Source organism: Carettochelys insculpta, chromosome 6 (assembly GCF_033958435.1).
Source record: "Carettochelys insculpta isolate YL-2023 chromosome 6, ASM3395843v1, whole genome shotgun sequence".
NCBI classification, from domain to species: domain Eukaryota; kingdom Metazoa; phylum Chordata; order Testudines; family Carettochelyidae; genus Carettochelys; species Carettochelys insculpta.
In genome coordinates this window covers 63,635,687-63,654,051 of record NC_134142.1, presented here as the reverse complement: position 1 = coordinate 63,654,051, position 18,365 = coordinate 63,635,687, and the positions used below count along the sequence as shown (strand labels likewise).

The 18,365-nt window shown below is 42.7% G+C and overlaps 1 protein-coding gene across 1 annotated transcript in view; it reads right to left on the bottom strand.

Moving 5' to 3' along the window:
* The window catches only part of CAPN3 (calpain 3), a 67,443-nt gene extending 51,345 nt beyond the window's left edge, over positions 1 to 16,098 (bottom strand). Inside the window, exons 1-2 of the mRNA XM_074997066.1 lie at positions 15,457 to 16,098; positions 3,300 to 3,369 (exon numbers count right to left, since the gene is read on the bottom strand). Of these exons, the coding sequence (XP_074853167.1) occupies positions 3,300 to 3,369; positions 15,457 to 15,747 (361 nt within the window). The 5' untranslated portion in view covers positions 15,748 to 16,098. The remainder of the gene's footprint in view (positions 1 to 3,299; positions 3,370 to 15,456) is intronic.
* Positions 16,099 to 18,365: the final 2,267 nt, after the last annotated feature.

Below are 18,365 nucleotides of genomic sequence, written 5' to 3'. Positions count from 1 at the left end.
AATTCACAAATCCTTAGGGTCCTGTACTCCTCTATTGTGTGTGGCTGCTCTAGGCTGTATGGCAGACCACAGGCAGCACGCTTCAAGAGCCTACCAGATGGCTGATATACTGGGGTCTGCATCACTGCCTTTTTGTTCCCCATCAATCTGATTTTGGCACATTTGTGGCTATGTTTTATGGGTTGATTTTCCATTCTCAGTGTGGCTGTCCTATCAGCATAGTAGCATCTTCTGATTTTTCATTCTCAGGGCAACAATCCAGTTCTGCTTATCCTGTTGTTGTGGGGTTTATTTGCTGCTTTGTAATATGGAAAAAACTCTTCTCCTTTGAACCTGTGTTCATGTTTGCACCATTCTATTCTTAAGGTTTTTAAAAAGTTACATTTTAAAATAATAAATGCAACTTTATGCTGAGGGTTAGTATCTTAATGGGTTAGTACCTCGAGGAGTGAAGGGACTTTGAAGTAGCGCGGGCACTTTGAAGTGCCCATGGCTACAGGCATGCTGGCGCTTCAAAGTTTGATGCTTCGAAGTTGCCCCAGGGGAGAATTAGCCTTATGAAGTTCTGCGTATTCACCGCAGGATTTCATTAGTAATCTCCTGTGGCCCTGATTACCATGCCCCCTTCGAAGTTGGGGGCAAGTGTAGACCCAGCCTTTGTGTGTACAGCCCCTAGCAGAGTGGGCTGTAATCTTTGATGGAAGTCCTTAGAAGCTATTGTAATATAAATCATGGTGCAGGGTAAATTTGCCTGCTCTCGCTTAAGGCACACTTTTAACAAAACCCAGGGCATTGGGCTGCTACATCCCTTCTTTTTCTTCTTCAAAATTTACCTCTTTCATCAAGCCCCCAAATTCTACCTACTCAGACAATTACATTGAATAAAATACACACTAACAGAGGAAACAATCCTTAAAGCCTTGGTGCTTAAGGCCTTAACTGGCAGCATATTTGTGTTGTGTGTGTGTAAACTGTAAATCTTAGGGGTGGGCTAGGACTTGCTTTTTTTTTTTTTTATTGGTCCTGTTCAGGGCTGAGCATACTGTTGGCATGTAAAAATAACAAACAGCTGTCTATCTTTGGTTGAAAACATAGGAATAAAACATCTTTTCATCCTCTCTGGAGCAACTGTTCCCGAAGTTCTGCAGAATAGTAGGGAATTATTTGATATAATGGTCTGGTGGGTTATTACATCACAATTTAAGACAAGCAAAGAGCTGATCTTACACATTTATCGTAACTGTGTAGTCACAGCTGATGTTGTCAGGGCTTTAGAAAACCCACAAAGCATTGGCCTCTGATTTTGCTGAATTGAGTCTGTGAGCTTGTGGAAAGGAAAACAATGGAGGCCTTGGAACAATGCCTGTTGGGAGCTGTGAGGAGGGGAGAGATTGGCTCACTTGGCTTAGGGTCATCTTTGTCTGTGATGTGTGGCGTGTTGAAGGGGTGGAGAAGAAGCTGAAACATTTCAAAGAGAAATGCTACCTGAACCCTCGTGGTTCTTGGATGTCCTCTTTCGCCCTAATGGTGATTTGCAGTATGAGTATATCAGGACTTTCTCCTGTGTCCTCACCAGCACAAAGGGAAAGAGAAAGCTGATGACCGTCTGTATTTAATTTTGTTACATCAGGTCTACGCCATAAACAGACATTGGCGTAACTGCATTGTTCAGTGCAGCAAAAAAATCACTCAGTGCACCACCGCTATACTGACCTAACCCCGGTGTAGACAGCATTATGTCAACAGGAGTGCTTCTCCCATTGCCACACTTAACTGCCTCTCACAGAGGCGACGGGAGAGGCAGCTCTCCCATCAATAAAGCTGCACTTCACTAAAGCATACAGCTGTGCTGCTGCAGTGTTTTAAGTGCAGCCCAGCATGTTCTGTGGAGGTAGGTTTGTGTTTAGAAGCCTCTAAGAATTACTTTCACTAGTTGATATCTGTTTGTGCTACTTTGGTAGTTACACGAAGACCTCAGGCCAAGCCCTGTGGTTTGAAGTACCATTGACTCAGAGCCATGGCCTCTCATAAATTGGATTTAAAGCTATAGCAGCACCTTTTTAGAAAAAACGTAAATAGTTTGTTTTCCTTTTTGATTTGAACACATGTTGCTTACCCAGTGGTGTTTGGAGCATACCGTACTATCGTGACTGTGTGTGAACACTGCACTTTCAAGGCAGAGTGGTTTGTCAGTGCAGCAGTTGAAGTGAAAGCTTGAACCCCAGAATGAAGCAGAGCTGGATACTGCTTGTAACTAAGGGCACAGCCATTGTGCTAACTTGATTTATTATTGTTACTCTGGTCCAGTAAAAGTCGGTGTAGTTAACTCACTTGTTTACACTTGAAGAACTAACATACGTGGTTTAAAACATCAGTGTGGATGGGTTTTACTGTCTTATAAAATGGTGAAAAGTGATGTAGCAATAAAGCACTAATTCTCAGTTGGTATAGTATCTGCAAAGACAGGCTTTTGCAAGGTGCAGAGAAATGTGCTTAGTAACATATACAAACATGTAGTCCAAAACAAACCGGCCACTTATGGGGTAGGGAAAAAGTGAGTGCACCTGAGGGAGAGGGTATCATCAGTGTAGGACAGCTTATGTGCTGTCTTGAGCAAGTAAAGACACCATTTTCATTATTTCTGTCTATTCCTACTGTATAGCCAGCTTTCTGTGTATCTAGTATAACTGGAATAATTAGCTTTTTCTCAAAACGCACCTGTTCTTTGCTTCTGGCATATGATTATTGCCTCTGATCCATACACACAGCTTGTCTAACCCAAAATTTGCTGTTGCCTTATCTTCCCTTCCTCTTCTGGTGCTGCCCCTTGTTTTTCAGATTATAAGGTTTTTTGGAGCAGGACTGTTGTTTGGTGTGCATGTGCAGGGTTTAGCTCAATGGAGCTGTGACATGCTTGAGGAGTCTAGGAGCCATTATAATGGAATTAATTAAAATCTGACAGAATAAACTATTAGACTAGACTTTTCCTCAGCCTCTCTCTACACTCTACAGACAGTTTTAGACTTTGTCTCCTTAACTCACTCTGCTCTTGAAAGCCTGGAAAAAAATAGGCCTTGCAAAACGCTGCCCTACGATAAACTTCACAATAGGAATAGCAAAGTACATTTACTCTCAGCAGCTTATCTCTCACAGTCCTCATCTAAAACCCTGCAGGGCAAGGTGGCTTGGTTGAGAAGAGCTGTTGCAAGGAAACATAGATGTTTTAGACTCCTATCAAGCAAGTAAAAGCTAAAGCTAAATGAAATGCAAAACATAATACAGAAGACAAAATGTCATACCTAATTCCCCTTGGCAAATATCAGTTCGATTGGCTCCACCAATTATAAAGCGCGGCTTCTCAGAGATTTCCTGAAAAATACAAACAAACATGAGCAGGAAAAATGTGCTTTATGATGTCTATATAGAAATCTTGGCCCCAGCACTAGCAGCTGCTGTAGTTTCAACTAGGAGGGGGTAATACCAGGGCCTGCAATTGTGATGCAGCAGCATAGAATTTTGTCCTGAGGTGAGTGACAACCTATAAGAGGGCAGCTCCAACTGGGATGGGGACATGACATCCATGGAGAAAAGGCAGCTGGGAAGTAGTTAGAGAAGAAGGAAGTGAAAAGAGTGGGGCTGAGTAAAAGGGGATTTGCCAGAAGAAACTGATTCTTGAAGAGCTGAGGGCAAGGAGCCCAGCCACAACCACAGGAGGAACAGAATGTGTGACTGGTGGGGCTGACCACTGGGACACTGATAGGAAATACAGTCTGGCTACATAGAAAGTCAGGAGTGCTGCAAACAGGGCTGTAGTAGCAGCTTGAAGCTCAGAAGCTTCATTATGATCAGCGCTGTGAGGGACTTTCGGAAGGTCATATTCCAAGTATAATTTTTAATTGGGTACAAGGCCATTTCTTCTCCTCCCCAGTAGTTAGCTCAGTGATGCATTAATTTTGATGTAACCATCCAAGTTATCCCGATCACAGGTTTGAGACAAGTCTCCAAAAATGACAAATATTGACACTCCACAACAGTCATCTCATTCTGCCAATTGCTGGGAAAGAAGAAAGTGGCCTTTTCTTCCTGCCTTAGGGGATTAAATTCTGTAAAGTCAGCTGTTTGAGATATCTGATAACTTCTCTCCATCCACGTGCTTTGTTGTACCCATCCTGACACTGCTGTCATGCTTATCTTGAAAGTTGGCAGTGTCCCGTGGGAAGTTTCAGATTAGAAGAGTACATTTTCGAGCCTGACCAAAATGCTTGAGTATATTCCTGCTCCCATGCAAGTCAGTGATGAAATTGGACTCAAAATATGGACTTCAGGACTTGACACTTTTGTTTCTTAGTTAAATGTGGTTGGATATTTAAATGCTTCCAAAGCGGTCAGTTAAAAATTCAGCTACAAATCGTACACAAAACCAAAGGCGGGAATCATTTAGTGATCATTTGGACAGATGTAAGTGTAATATAAATACGTTTCTGAGCTGAAGACAAAGGCAGTATTCTTCAAACCGCCTCATTTTCAAAACAAAAAAGCAGTCAAGTAGCACTTTAAAGACTAACAAAATAATTTATTAGGTGAGCTTTCATTGGACAGACCCACTTCTTCAGATGAAAGCTCTTCTTCCCACAAAAGTTCTTCCCATGAAAGCTCACCTAATAAATTATTTTGTTAGTCTTTAAAGTGCTACTTGACTGTTTTTTTGTTTTGATAGTATATAGACTAGCACGACTCCCTCTCTGTTACATCTCATTTTCCTGCACTATTCTCATAGGCCTCCCATTCCTCATCCTTCTGGCTAAGTCCACTAAAGGTCAGTCCCCTTTCCAAGTAACAAATAATGCCTAATAGAAAGTTCATAAAACATCCCTACTCAAAAGAGCTTTCAGCCCCTGCCTCCCCTTGGGCCATTTTTGGGGTCAGTCTTCAGCCCTACCATATGCTAAATTTTCTATCTGTTGGTCTTACTGCCCCTTCCACAGAGACTATTAGGCTGTTTCTACACATGCCACTTACTCTAAAAGTGGCATGCTAATAAACATCCTGAAATATGCTAATAAGGTTCATATGTAAATTCCCAGCACCTCATTAGCATAAGGTCACATGATTTGCTGTCTGGAAGACGCTCTTCTGGATTCCAAAATGGCATGTAGAAGCGCGGCCCCTGGGAATATTTGGGAAGAGGGGGCCTCCAGAAGGACTTCCTTCCAGAAGACGAGGGGGCTGCACTTCTACACACCTTTTTGGAATCTGGAAAAGCATCTTCTGGACTCCAAACCATGTGACCTTATGCTAATGAGGTGCTGGGAATTTACATATGCACCTTATTAGCATATTTCAGGCTGTTTATTAGCATGCCACTTTCAGAGAAAGTGGCATGTGTAGAAACAGCCTTAGGGAAACCTAGCTCCGCCCTCTACTCTGGGTTCTGGCTCAGGGACCCTGTATTAAGCAGACAGAGATGTGCTTCTTCAGATGCTGTGCTCTTAACTGATCCAGGAAAGTCCCTATACCTGTCCCACTCACCCCAACTCTGCTGCCTGATTTGCTCTTTGTGGCTTTCTCACAGGATGTCACTCTATAGCTGTAGCCTCTTCTTTGCAATGTTCACCTGGGGGGCGGGGTGTCTTGCCCAAGGGGAGAGGGTCCAGCACCCCCCCCCCCCCGGTAGAGAGGGAGTTGGCATCTGTGTGTGTGCGGTTTAAGACAAAGCAAATTTAGAGAAAATGTGTTCAATAATAAAAAGTATAAACACATGATAATTGTACCAGTGGTCCCCCGCCCCGGCAGACCTAAGGGAGACCCTGGTAGCCTCCAATCTACTAGCAGGGTTTGCCCCCTCCCCTTGGTCAAAGATTCATGTCCATTGGTTAGATTAAACTGAGGGTCTCTCTCAGTCAGTTTAAACCTAACCTTTTATAACAAAAGCCATTTCTTTGTCTCATTAGGCCTCAGGGACTCAGTCTGAATTAGTTTATCCAATTCTCTGTACAGGTGCTACTTCTCTGGAATTGCTTACCCATTGCAGGAATCAGAATTATCATGATTTTAGTTCCTGGTTTACGAAAATAACTTTTTTACAAGAGTGATACAATAGGATCACAAAGATACAGATAACCTTTCTAACGTCAATATTGTATTTGCCCAAATATCCTACTCGAATTTGCAATGTCTATCACACATGCCTGTTAAACTTCACAGATAACCTTTGTCATTGCGGTAGTACTGCCTTGGAAGGGCCTTTTAATAAGCTTTAATGAATCACGAGGAAAGTTTATCATAAATGCGTATGTAAAAGTACAGTACTGCAAAGGGTTCTTCCTATTAAGCTTGTCAGCACTAGTGCATCAAAACAGGATCATAACAGGAGCCCTTTTTCAATCTTTCATTATAATGTAATTAAGTGTATTTCTTGTCTCTGAATGCTATTATAATCGCTTTAGTGATTTCATATAATTTAAAGGGGTGCCTCATTCTGTAATCAGATGCCCACTCTTCCTAATGGCAAATTACAATGTACCATAAAGAGACGTTAGCAAAGTCTCCATAGTGTCTTCACTAGGTGATGGATTGCATTGTAGTCATTATAGCACCCTCATCTTGTGAGGTACTGTAATGCAATCTCTTTAGGATCCTCCTTGCATGACGGATTATAGTGCAATTCCCTCTGCACACTTGTGGCACGGTGGATAGTGATATAATTCCAACAGTGCTTTCCAGGCACATCGTATTTTAATGTGATGCCCTGAATATACTGATGCCGTAATTTTCTGCTGTGGGATCTTGTCTGTGATCCCATGATATATTAAATACTGTGATAATTTGTGTTCCTGTGTAGTGCAATTATTACTTATTAAATTGACTGTGGTTTTGACTAGATACCCCTGTTCCCATGTGTACAAGACTTCTGGCACTAGACTAGCGTACAGCAAAGCAAAGACCTCCACCCTGAAAAGCTTATATTCTAAGAAATGTATCCATAAGAAGGTGGCATATTCTGTGTTCTACATAGGACTGAAGGGCCCTTCTGTTGCAATCCCCATTGTTAGATCCCTATTGTTGGATGCATAAAGCTGAAAATGTATTTTTAAAAATGAGTCACTTCAAGTTTAGAATGGCAGCATAAGTAAATAGGCTAAGGTGAAAGACTGGAAATCAGAAATTCCTGACCGCTAATCCCAGTTCTGCCACTAGTTTATGGCATAGCCTTGGGCAAGTCGCTTAACCAGAATGTGCCTCAGTTTCCCCATCTGTAAAATAGTGATAATACCAACCTTACAAGTGTGTTATGAGAATGAATTCGCTAATGATCATAAAGACTATAAAAAGTGAGAACTCCCCTTCCAAAAATACATTAACTGGTTCTAACATACATAGAACCATAGTTCTAATGTACAAGATAATTTAAATATTAATTTTAGAGCACACTCTGCTGAAAAGTTTATTTTCCTCAGAGAGATCTCAGGTTCTTGTAGCAGGGTTTTGTATAGTTTCTTCATGCTCTTAGGCCAGATTCTTACCCCCCAGTTCTGTTCCCTTTGGAGCACCTGAGCAGTGCAAAGGGGATTTTATTTAGCTGCATCTGGCCAGTTGAGAATCCCCTAGCAGAAGTGAATTGCCGGTTGGTGTAAAGTCATGGGAGCCGCTCCTCTCTGAGTCCCTCCCATTGTGTGCATGTGTGTAAGTGTAACTAGGATGGGGAAGTGAATTGGCATGAAGGAATACAGATGGGAGGGAGCAGAGCTCTCCAATTCTCTGCCAGTATATGGTGACTTAGGGGAGTAGTGTTGGATGTTTTAAGCTAGAACAACATGCCTTATAAACATTCTAATTTGCATGAGGACCAGCATAGAGACTCAGAGCTGAAAGCAGCTCCCCCATGGTCTTGATCCAGTTCTGCACTGTGTAGAAAAAAGAGGGGCAGTGGAAAATCTGACCCTTGAGCTTCTCCTCTTACATTCTCATATTACTTAAACTTAGGCAATCATTGTGAGGTATTGAACAGCATTTTTGTAAAGCAGTTTAAAGTACAGTTTGAACGTAAGCACCGCGTGTGATCCTGCAATCCTTACTCGGGCAAAACTTTAATAGATGTCAACTGGAATTTTGCCTGAGTAAAGCCTGTGCGTGTTCAGCTCATGTTGTGGCAGTCGCTAGCTCACTGGCATCATAAGCTTCTGTTCACTCTATACCTCTGGCAGAGTTCGCAGCTGCTGTATATGGCAATCAGTCCTCCTGACACTAAGGCAAAGACCAGTGCCTGTACCTTCACAGCAGAAGCCAAGCACTGGGGCCAGATATCTGAGAGCAGAGATGTTTGCAGGCAGTGAGTCCTCCATTTCAGTTGCAATAACTATTTCATTGCAACATTAATGCAGTGATAATGTCAAGGAGAAAACCTTCCTCAAAATGCAACTCTATATCCCTAGCCTGAGTGGAAAGTTATTAAGTTTGGAGCATTCTACACATGCAGTATAGGGCTATATTCATCCAGAGGGCTGAGCTCAGGGCTGAAAGTCAGAAACCTAGAGTCTACCTCCTGTTTCTTTCACTGACTCACTGTGAGACCTTGGGTCAACCACTTAACCTCTATACCTCAGATTATCCATCTGGAGAACAGGGCTAATAATGTGCTTTGTGAAGCGCTCCGAGATTGGCATATGAAAAATGCTAATTTGGCATAGTGTCACAGTTCTCCACCATAGGTACACATACCCATAGGGAAAAACAGTGTGTGGAGGGGAGGAAGCATCAACTCATTTAGGGTGCGTTTACATGAGCCACCTCCTTTCGGAAGGGGCATATTAATGAGGGAGTTTGAAAGATGCTAATGAGGCTTTCCATGAATATGCAGCACCTCATTAGCATAATGGTGGCTGTGGCAATTCAAAAGTGCTGCTTTCGAATTGTGTGCTGCGTGTGTAGCCGGGGGCCTTTCAAAATGACCCCCAGGACTTTGAAAGCTCCTCTTTCCCATTTGTTTTGGGAAGAAGGGCCTTTTGAAGACTGGGGGGTTGTTTTAAAAGGCCCCCAGCTACGTGGGTGGCGCATGATTTGAAAGCAGCATTTTCAAATTGCTGCAGCCACCATTATGGTAATGAGGCGCTGCATATTCATGGAAGCACCTCATTAGCACCTTTTGAACTCCTGCATTAACATGCATTAGCCACTTTTGAAAGTAGGGGGCTCGTGTAGACACATCCCCAGACAGTTGCCTAATTTACAGTAGGCTATATAAAAAGCACTAGCCAACTCAACACCAATCCCTCGTTTAAAGAGTACTTTACTTATGAGTACTCGCTAAAACGAGGGACACATCTACCCACCTATGTTCACTACATGAGTGAACTTCCCCCACTAATATGAGCAAGCCGCGGGGTCCCTGGCTGGGGAGCGAGGAGACCTGCACCCCCCTCAGCAGCCCCAAACTGCCCCCAGCCCTAGAACCACCGTACAGCCCCAAACTTCCCCTGTCTTAGACCACCCCCCCCCACATCCCTAAATCACCTCCAGCCTTAGATTCCCACCCTCCATCGTGCCCCACCACAGCCCTAAATGGCCCCAGTCTTAGACACTCCTCCTCATCCCGCAGTTTCATCACTGGGGCTGCTAAGCTGGGTGGCTCCCCCAGCCCTCCTGATCCCAGCAGGTAACAGTGGTTAAAACCTATTAACTCAAGTGTTAAGCTTTCAGCACCTAAGCATAAAGTAATTGTTATCTCAAGTGATAGATAGCTGCCTGAGGCAGCAGTGTTAAGAAACTGCAAATGGCTTCTTTAACAGCCGCATGAAGCTGGGAATTGCCCAGCTCGTTACCCTTAACAAATATAATGGTGACCATGTTTGGGTCCTGGCCCATAGGTTGGGAATCCCTGCTCTAAATCCATACACTACATCCTATTTTTGGTTTCAAACTGTTCAAATACATCAGAAAAGTACCTAAACTCAACTGGTTTATGTCAAATTACAAGCACGTGGAACAAATCGAAGACTTTCACATGTATTTTAACGGGAATTTAGAGTCGCTCTTACGAGTTGTTGCCTATGAGCAGAAATTTGGGAACCAGTTGTGCTCATATAGTGAGGGATGAGTGTACAAACTAAAGTTTCATACAATAACTTGTTTACACTGCTCTTTGTTACACTGAATGTAATTACAATATTTATGTTCCAAATTATTTATAATTATGTGATAAAATTAACAAGAAGTCCTGTGGCCCCTTATAGACTAACAGATGTTTTGGAGCATAAGCTTTTGTGGGCAAAGACCCACTTCATCAGATGCATGAGTGTGGGGGGGAAGGTGGGTTCAGAGAAGGATTTAAAGAGGTGGGGGGGGTCTCAGTAGAGGGGAGGGCCAGAGCTGACAAGGTCTATTCAGTCAGGGTGGAAATGGCCCATTATTGGTAGTATACATCAAGAGAGAAGAAAACAAGTAGATCAGTCAGGGGGGATGTGGCCCATTGTCAGATTCTAATGTGGAGATGTGAACATCCAGAGCAGAGAAATGGGCCAACCACTCCCAGTCTCTGTTTAATCCTTTGTTGCTGGAGTCAAATTTGCAAATTAATTGCAGCTCAGAGATTTCTCTCTCCATTTTATTTTTGAAATTTTGTTGTTGTTGAAGATACAGATTAACACAGCTACCTCTCCGATACATGGTAAAATGAGAAAGTGAGCAATTTTTCAGTAATGTGCTGTGACGCTTCTTGTACTTTGATTTGTATAACCAAGAAGTTTTTAAAGGAGGTGAAATCTGGGGGGTACACAAGACAGAGCAAACGTCTGGAAGGGTTGAGAACCACTAGTGCAGAGCACTGTAATTTATTATTAAAAATAGAGATGCAACAGTGTTTGGATGCTTACAGGACCCACTGCTATCATTTTAATTTTCTCAATTCCCTCACTGTGGGCAGAAAAATAATACTTGACACTTATATAGCACCTTCCATTCAAGAATCTCAAAGGGCTTAGTAGCATAAACAACATACTTCTAAATATTTTTCCCATCCCATTGAGAGGGAAACTGAGGTAAAAAGAGGTTAAGCGACTTGCCTCAAAAAACTCCACAAGTCAATGGCAGTGAGACTTAGAACCCATATTTCACAGTCTTGTGCTTTAATCTATGGCCCTTGTTCCTTTTAACATGTACATTTATTCCTTCTGGGAGAGCCCCACACATCTAACTTACCTGTGGTAGTCAGGGAATGGCAGCAGAGTTAAAGGTGGCATTGGAATGGTTTCTCAGTACTTCCAAAGTGGCATTTTTTGTTGTGTTTTAAAACTACGGCTTTCAAATTACCTGTTTCACAAACTATTTTAAAAATAACTACAATGTTGTAAGAATACTATTGTAAATTCATCTATTTGCAATCTTAATTCTATTTAAAAAGACTCCCCTTCCCCATATATCATTTATGTAAGAATGGAAGACATCAGGATTTTATGGAATGGATTATGTGGCTAGGCACTTCTGCAGTTTAGTCGTAAACTTCTGGTGGTTTGTACGCTTTAATCCTTTACTAGAATACCCTTGATGGCAGCATCATATTGATTTGTCTTTATGGTGTCCTATTATAAGTATTATACTGCTATTCCTGTCTGTAACATTATCAGACAAGTTCTTCTCCTAACAGGGAAGAAGCACATTTGAGATGTGGTTCTAAATACCAGTGAAGCAAAGTCTTGGATCAGGCTGAAGACTGCAGCAATGAATACAAGAAACTCTAGCTTCACTTTGTGGGAGGAGGAGAGGAGGAGGAATGAATTACAAAAGCAGCTGCAGATGTATCTGCTTGTGAAAGTTCACATGTAGGGAGAGAGGCAGAAAGGATCCTCTCGCTACAATGTACTACACTATGTTGCATTTATGTGTACCTTTCAAGATCTCAAACACTTTGCAAAGGGTTCTGCCTTTTACAAATAAGGAAACACGCATAGAGAGGGTAAGGCATAATTATTGAACGAGCCTGAATTCATTTTAAATTTCCTTATCTTTAGCTACCAAACGTGAGAAGAGGACGAGCTGATTTTCAGAGGTGCTCAGCACCCACACCTGCAATTTATCCATCCGTCTGCACAGCAGCTCTCAAGAGCCTGAAGTTGGGCATCCAAACAGCATCACTCCAAAAGAATGGACACATTTGAGAATTTCAGCCTTACTAACTGATCAAGCCTCATCCAGCTCAGCTCAGATCTCCTGACTTCCAGTGCCCTGCTCTAACCTTTAGCTTGTGCTACATACCTTATGTAAATGAAAATTAGCATTGAAACAGCATGGAAAATAGTTTAGGCTGGTTGTTTAGATTTTTAGGTTCCATTACTGCCTATTGTACAGTAGACCCCTGAGTTATGTGAGGATTGTGCTCCTGCACACCCTCGCATAACTTGAATTTCACACAAGTCAGGGTGGGGAGCTGGGAACCAGGCAGCAGCCTGGTTCCCAGCTCCCCTGGGCTTGTGAGAGCCGGAGGAAGCAGGGGAGAAATGGCACTGCAGTGGCTGTCCGCCTGCTCTGCTCCACCAGGTGGGTAGAGAGCCACGGCAGAGTGGCTTCTCCTTGGCTTCCCCCAGCAGGAGGAGCTGGGGCTGGAGTGGGGAGCTGCGCTTCTTTCAATTTGCACTTAACTCGCATTAACATGCATTAAGTGAAAACAGAAATTGCGCTTATTGGAGGGGCTACTGTAAAATCTTGTGCACACTGTTGGCACGTAATAATGAATACACAGCCTTCAAATCTGAAAACAACGCTCACTAGGATAGGGGCCCAAAACGCTGAGGTTTCCTAAAACACAAAAGTTTAATCCTCCACCTTGTATAGTCATTTACACCTGTGCAATGTGAGCGTTAAATGCTACCCTTTACACTGTAACACTGCATTTATCTACACACCTTTAATCAATTCTCCTCTGATATCTACTCTGTGGGTATGTCTACACGAGAAGCCTCTGTCGACAGAAGTGACAGTCGGAAAGGATTTCCAGGCAAAACTTCTGTTGACAGATTGCGTCTACACAAAGGCTGGGTCTAGACAACCCCCTTCCTTTCGATAGGGGCATGTTAATGAGTGGGTTTGAAATATGCTAATGAGGTGCTGCAATGAATATGCAGTGCCTCATTAGCATAATAGCAGCCATGGCGATTCGAAAGTGCTCCTATCTGGTGTTAGGAAGAAGGGCTTTCGAAAACTGGGGGGGGTCCTTTTGGAAGGTCCCATCTCCACGGACGGCGCGCAATTCGACAAGGTGCACTTTCGAATTGCCGCAGCTGCCATTATTTTAATGAGGTGCTGCATATTCATTGCAGCGCCTCATTAGCATCTTTCAAACCTGCTAATTACCATGCCCCTTTCGAAAGGAAGTGGCTCGTGTAGACACAGGGAAAGAGTAATCCACTGTGTCAACAGAGAGCAGCCAGACTGCCCAGCCCTCTCTCAGCAGAATGGCTAAGTGGAAGCTCTGCAAACAGGACTGCCCAGGGAAGTGGAAGCCATGTCTGCTGTCAGAAGGGCCCCGGTGCATCTACACAGCTGTTTTGTTGACAGAACACTGTCGAGAGAGGTGTCATACCTAAACAGGGGGAGGTATAACTGGGACCTCGTGGCGCAACGGTAGCGTGTCTGACTCCTGATCAGAAGACTGTGTGTTTGAATTATGTAAAAAGAGGGGAGGGATAGCTCAGTGGTTTGTGAGCTCAATCCCTGAGGAGGCCATTTAGGGACTGGGGCAAATAGATGTCAGGGATGCTGCTTGGTCCTGCCAAGAGGGCAGGGGACTGGACTAGATGGCCTCCTGAGGCCTCTTCTAGTTCTAGGAGATGTGTATCTCCAATTACTTTATAACACTGCTGGTGGATGTGCCAGCTTTTATAAAACAACTGTTGATAAAACACATTTTGCGTGTAGGCAATCCATAGTTATTCCTGACAAAAACCAATTTTGCCAGGGAAAAGCTGCTCATGTAGACGTAGCCTATATGCCTGTGGAAGTATGAGAAAGCATCTCTCTTGCCAGTCAATGCAATTACTGCTCCACTTAAACAATGGCCAAATATGTCTAAGGAAACCCTGAGGCAGTAGCTCGTTTAAACCACGTCTGAAATGTTTTTAACTCACTTCAAATATAAATTCTCCTTCTAGTTTTGATTGAACTGTCCTGCATTTTAAAGATTAGTTCTGTCTTGTGCCTTGGCAAGACAGAGAGACAAACTTCATGATGTTGCATGAGATGTAAATCAATGCAGCTGCTATCCCAGACTGTGTGGATTACTCTATCATAAGAAACCATCTGAGTCTGGGACTAAATATCTTCCTGCTCTTCACTTTCTCACTCTGTGGAGAAATCACTGTAATAGAACTTTACTGTCACCACCTGATTCTATGATACCTACCTTTCAAGAACACTGGCTTTTTAGTGTAATGCTACCATCACCTAAATCAATGATGTTTCATTATGCAACAGAAGTATGGGGTATTGCTGCACAATATGTAAAAGGAAGCCCATAATAATCAAGGATATATAAGAGCAATGTCCTTAAAATTTAGCCTTCACAATTAGAGAGGCCCAGGTGGAGTAGAGAAACAGTGACAGGCAGCAGCACAGTATATTGCTGGTCACTGCCCATTGGATAATTTGGATTGCCTCAAAGGAATATTAGGAGTGATAGGAAAAAACAAAAGTCCGTCTAGGACTGAGATTCAGGACGTTGGAGGGAGAATTCACTCTGAGGGGAATCCTGGGTAAGGAGAAGTCTGTCAGAAAGGACAGAAATATTAGTGAATTTGGGATCCACCTCGGTAGTTTAATTATAATCTCCCAATTCATGGCAGACAGATAATGGGACAACAAGCTTTGTATTTAGGCACACGTGATGCCAGAGATGAATGATGAGATAATAAAATAAAAGAATGTGGTCCAGGTTCTGCTCTGTCACATGCATGTGACTTAACGGTGATGACACAGGTATAACTAAGGGCAGTACTCCCAGAGGTACTTCTGGAAAGATCAGCCCAAGGGGCTACTTGTGGTGCAGTAACATTATGAAACCCACCAGCAAAATAAAGTAGTGTTGAAAAAATAAATTTTCACAGGCCCAAGTGTGCTAATTGGAGAAAGACGAGGAGAGGATTTGATTTTTTGTTTGGTGTCTTCAGATGAGAAAATTCCAAACAAATCACTGTAAGTAAAAACCAATTAAAATACATTTAAAAATACAGAAAATTCCATGTAATCAACCCCCAGTATTTTTGATTTTCAGGTGATTATTTATATTCTTTTTACACTTCCCTATTCCCACAGATCCTAGACAGCAATTTCCCTGTCTTAGAAAACAACTCAAGAAATATATTTCTGGGGTATACTTTTCCCAAGTGAATGTGCTCAGGGTAGATTACTACATTTTGATTATATCTACAAATAGAAAAATGCATTCAGTGTTTTAACAGACAGGTTACTCACTGGGGGTCTTTTCCACTCAAACTTGACAGGGAGCTTCTGGCTGTAGAAGAGCGAGCTCTCATTAGGTGGGAAATCGGGATCCTCATAAAGGATCTTCTTCTCCAGGCATTTCTTGTGAAGTTCCTCAAAGGTCTTCTCTTTCACTCTAATAATGGGCTGGTTGCGACTGATAATAGCAGAGTAGATACCCCCTGTACCTCCTCCTGTTTCAGCTGTTGTGCTAATGTTGGTGCTGGGAACTGACCCAGCCTCTGTCTTTTGAGCCACCACAGCATTTATGGCCGACGGCATGGAAACTCGATTTAAAGAAAATGAAAAAATTAACAAAAAAAAAAAAAAAAAAAGGAAGCTCTTGCGACCTGGAAGGAAACTACAGAAATGCGGAAGTCACTTCATAAACAGTTTAACAGCTCTCTCTTTTGTCTGCAAGTGTCCAAGTTACCTTAAAAGTGATAAAGTGAAATGGAATAGAGCAATTTATACGTCATCCTGATCACTGTGGTAATGTTATCAGAAATCAGAATTCCTTCCTCGACAGGAAGCAAGAGAAATTGTTGAGTAACTTTCTGTCTGAGTTTGGTGTAGCTACAGCAAGTGTATGAGTGTGTGTCTGTCCTGCAGAGGTTTCAACAAGGAAGACTAAAAATAAACACAGGGAGAGAGAAGGGGTGAGAGAGAGGGAATACGTGTCAATTTGATATTCAGTTTCTTCCTATTCAGGGCGTGTTCTCGGAGAAGGTAGGCTGATTGCAAAAAAATATAGAAACTGCACGTGTATGTATTGGCTTTAAACAGCATTTCATAGCATGTTCTTTATCATTAAGTTGGGGCCTGATGTAACAGAGATTTATGCAGATATTTAACTTTACTCATTTGTTTTGTCTTTGTACTCAGATACCCAACTCAACCAGCTCTAGTGGGGAGAGGGAATGTGTAATTTTTATCATGATGTAGCTCGTTGAGGTCAATCATGTATTTCCCCCCATCTCACCACCATCACCACTCTCTGCAGCCAACCAATGGGGCCGACAGCCACTGCGGGCCCCAAGGCAGTCAGCCCTTAGTGCCAGGGTCCTGGCAATGCTGAGATCCCACCCCAGCCATGTGGAGCTGTGCTGCTGCGATGCTTCAAAGGGGCCCAGAGCTCTGGCTGCCGCCAGCACCAAAACAGTAACAGCAGTGGCTGGAGCTCTGGTCCCCTATGAAAGATGGGCCCTGGTGTCTCTCCCCCACTTGGCAACCCTATTAAAACAGGGTCCCAAACAATGGTCCCTCTACTCTTTTCCTTCTATGTGCAGATTTTTCCATCCATGTGTGGAATAATTTTATGTGCACTGAGGCATGTCTGAATGTGCACCACCATTGGGAACAAAAATCCCAACTGTGGGTGCTGCTCTGATCTGCTGGGCAACATTTGAATCTCTTCTGAGCGGCTGCACAAGTGCGCAGTTCACAAGGAATTCTGGGGCCCTGACAGTTTGAAAACTGCTGCTTTAAATCTAGGAAAAAACATATTCCTAGTAGCGTACAGTAAGTATAGAAGGACTTTGAATTCCTTAGTCTTGGAAGAACTGATTTTTTTTCAACCATTAATGCATTCTGCACAGCCAGGTATGTCAGATTCCCCAAATTACATAATTAGATGAATTGACAGTGAACCACGCCTGGCATTTTTTCTGCGTAAATAGGTTTAAATTATTTGATTCTAGTTTTAAAAGTCCACACCAACTTTTCTACTGAAAGAGGAAAAATGGGTTTTCTTATGTAGATGCATATGAAAAATGGAACAGCTTTCTTGATGTCAGCACAATTGTTCACATGAAAGGTGCACTGCAAGGTGTCATCTTTCAAGATAAAATTTTGTATTCAGATAAAAAAATTACATTATGTTTTTGACAGATGATGTTATCTAATGGATAGGACCCTGGACTGATAATCAGCAGACTTGGTTCCCTGGTTTGCCACCCAATCATTTCACGTTGTTATCTCCATTTCCCAAGACACTTGTACTTCTCTGTGAAAATGTTTTGCAATCTATTGATGAAATGTGCTCTATTGTTTTAAATTCATGTTTATTTCAAGTCTTTGTCCCTGACCCAAATTGTCAGTTAATACTTCGTGTGTTTGCATATAATGAGAAAACACTCACCCATTTCTTGTCACTAGAAAACATTCCATGGCTGGCATTAAGTGAAGTGAAAAGCCAGGCTCCTTATCTTTAAACATGTAGGCCGTGTCTACACTAGCCAAAAACTTCGAAATGGCCATGCAAATGGCCATTTCGAAGTTTACTAATGAAGCGCTGAAATACATATTCAGCTCCTCATTAGCATGCGGGCGGCCGCGGCACTTTGAAATTGATGCGGCTCGTCCGGACAGGGCTCCTTTTCGAAAGGACCCCACCTACTTTGAAGTCCCCTTATTCCCATCTGCTCATAGGAATAAGGAGACTTCGAAGTAGGTGGGGTCCTTTCGAAAAGGAGCCTCGTCTGGACGAGACACGTGGCGGCGAGCCGCATCAATTTCAAAGTGCCACGGCCACCCGCATGCTAATGAGGTGCTGAACATGTATTTCAGCGCTTCATTAGTAAACTTTGAAATGGCCATTCGCATGGCCCTTTCAAAGTTTTTGGCTAGTGTAGACAGGGCTGTATTGTTCATTTCTGCCTGTGTGTTATAGCTCCAGCTGTAAAGGATAACCGGTGTATCTGAAGGTGGATATACCCTATACCATTAAGATTTTCTTTAATCAAAAAATTTTAAATCATATGGCAACATGCTTAGGGCCAGTGACACAAGGGGCTGGGCTGTAGCTCATTTTTATGTCTTAAAACCATGTGTATAAAAAGTTTGCCAAAAGAGTGTTTTTTCACGTATGGTTCTTAGTTCACCGGCATTAATTGCATCAA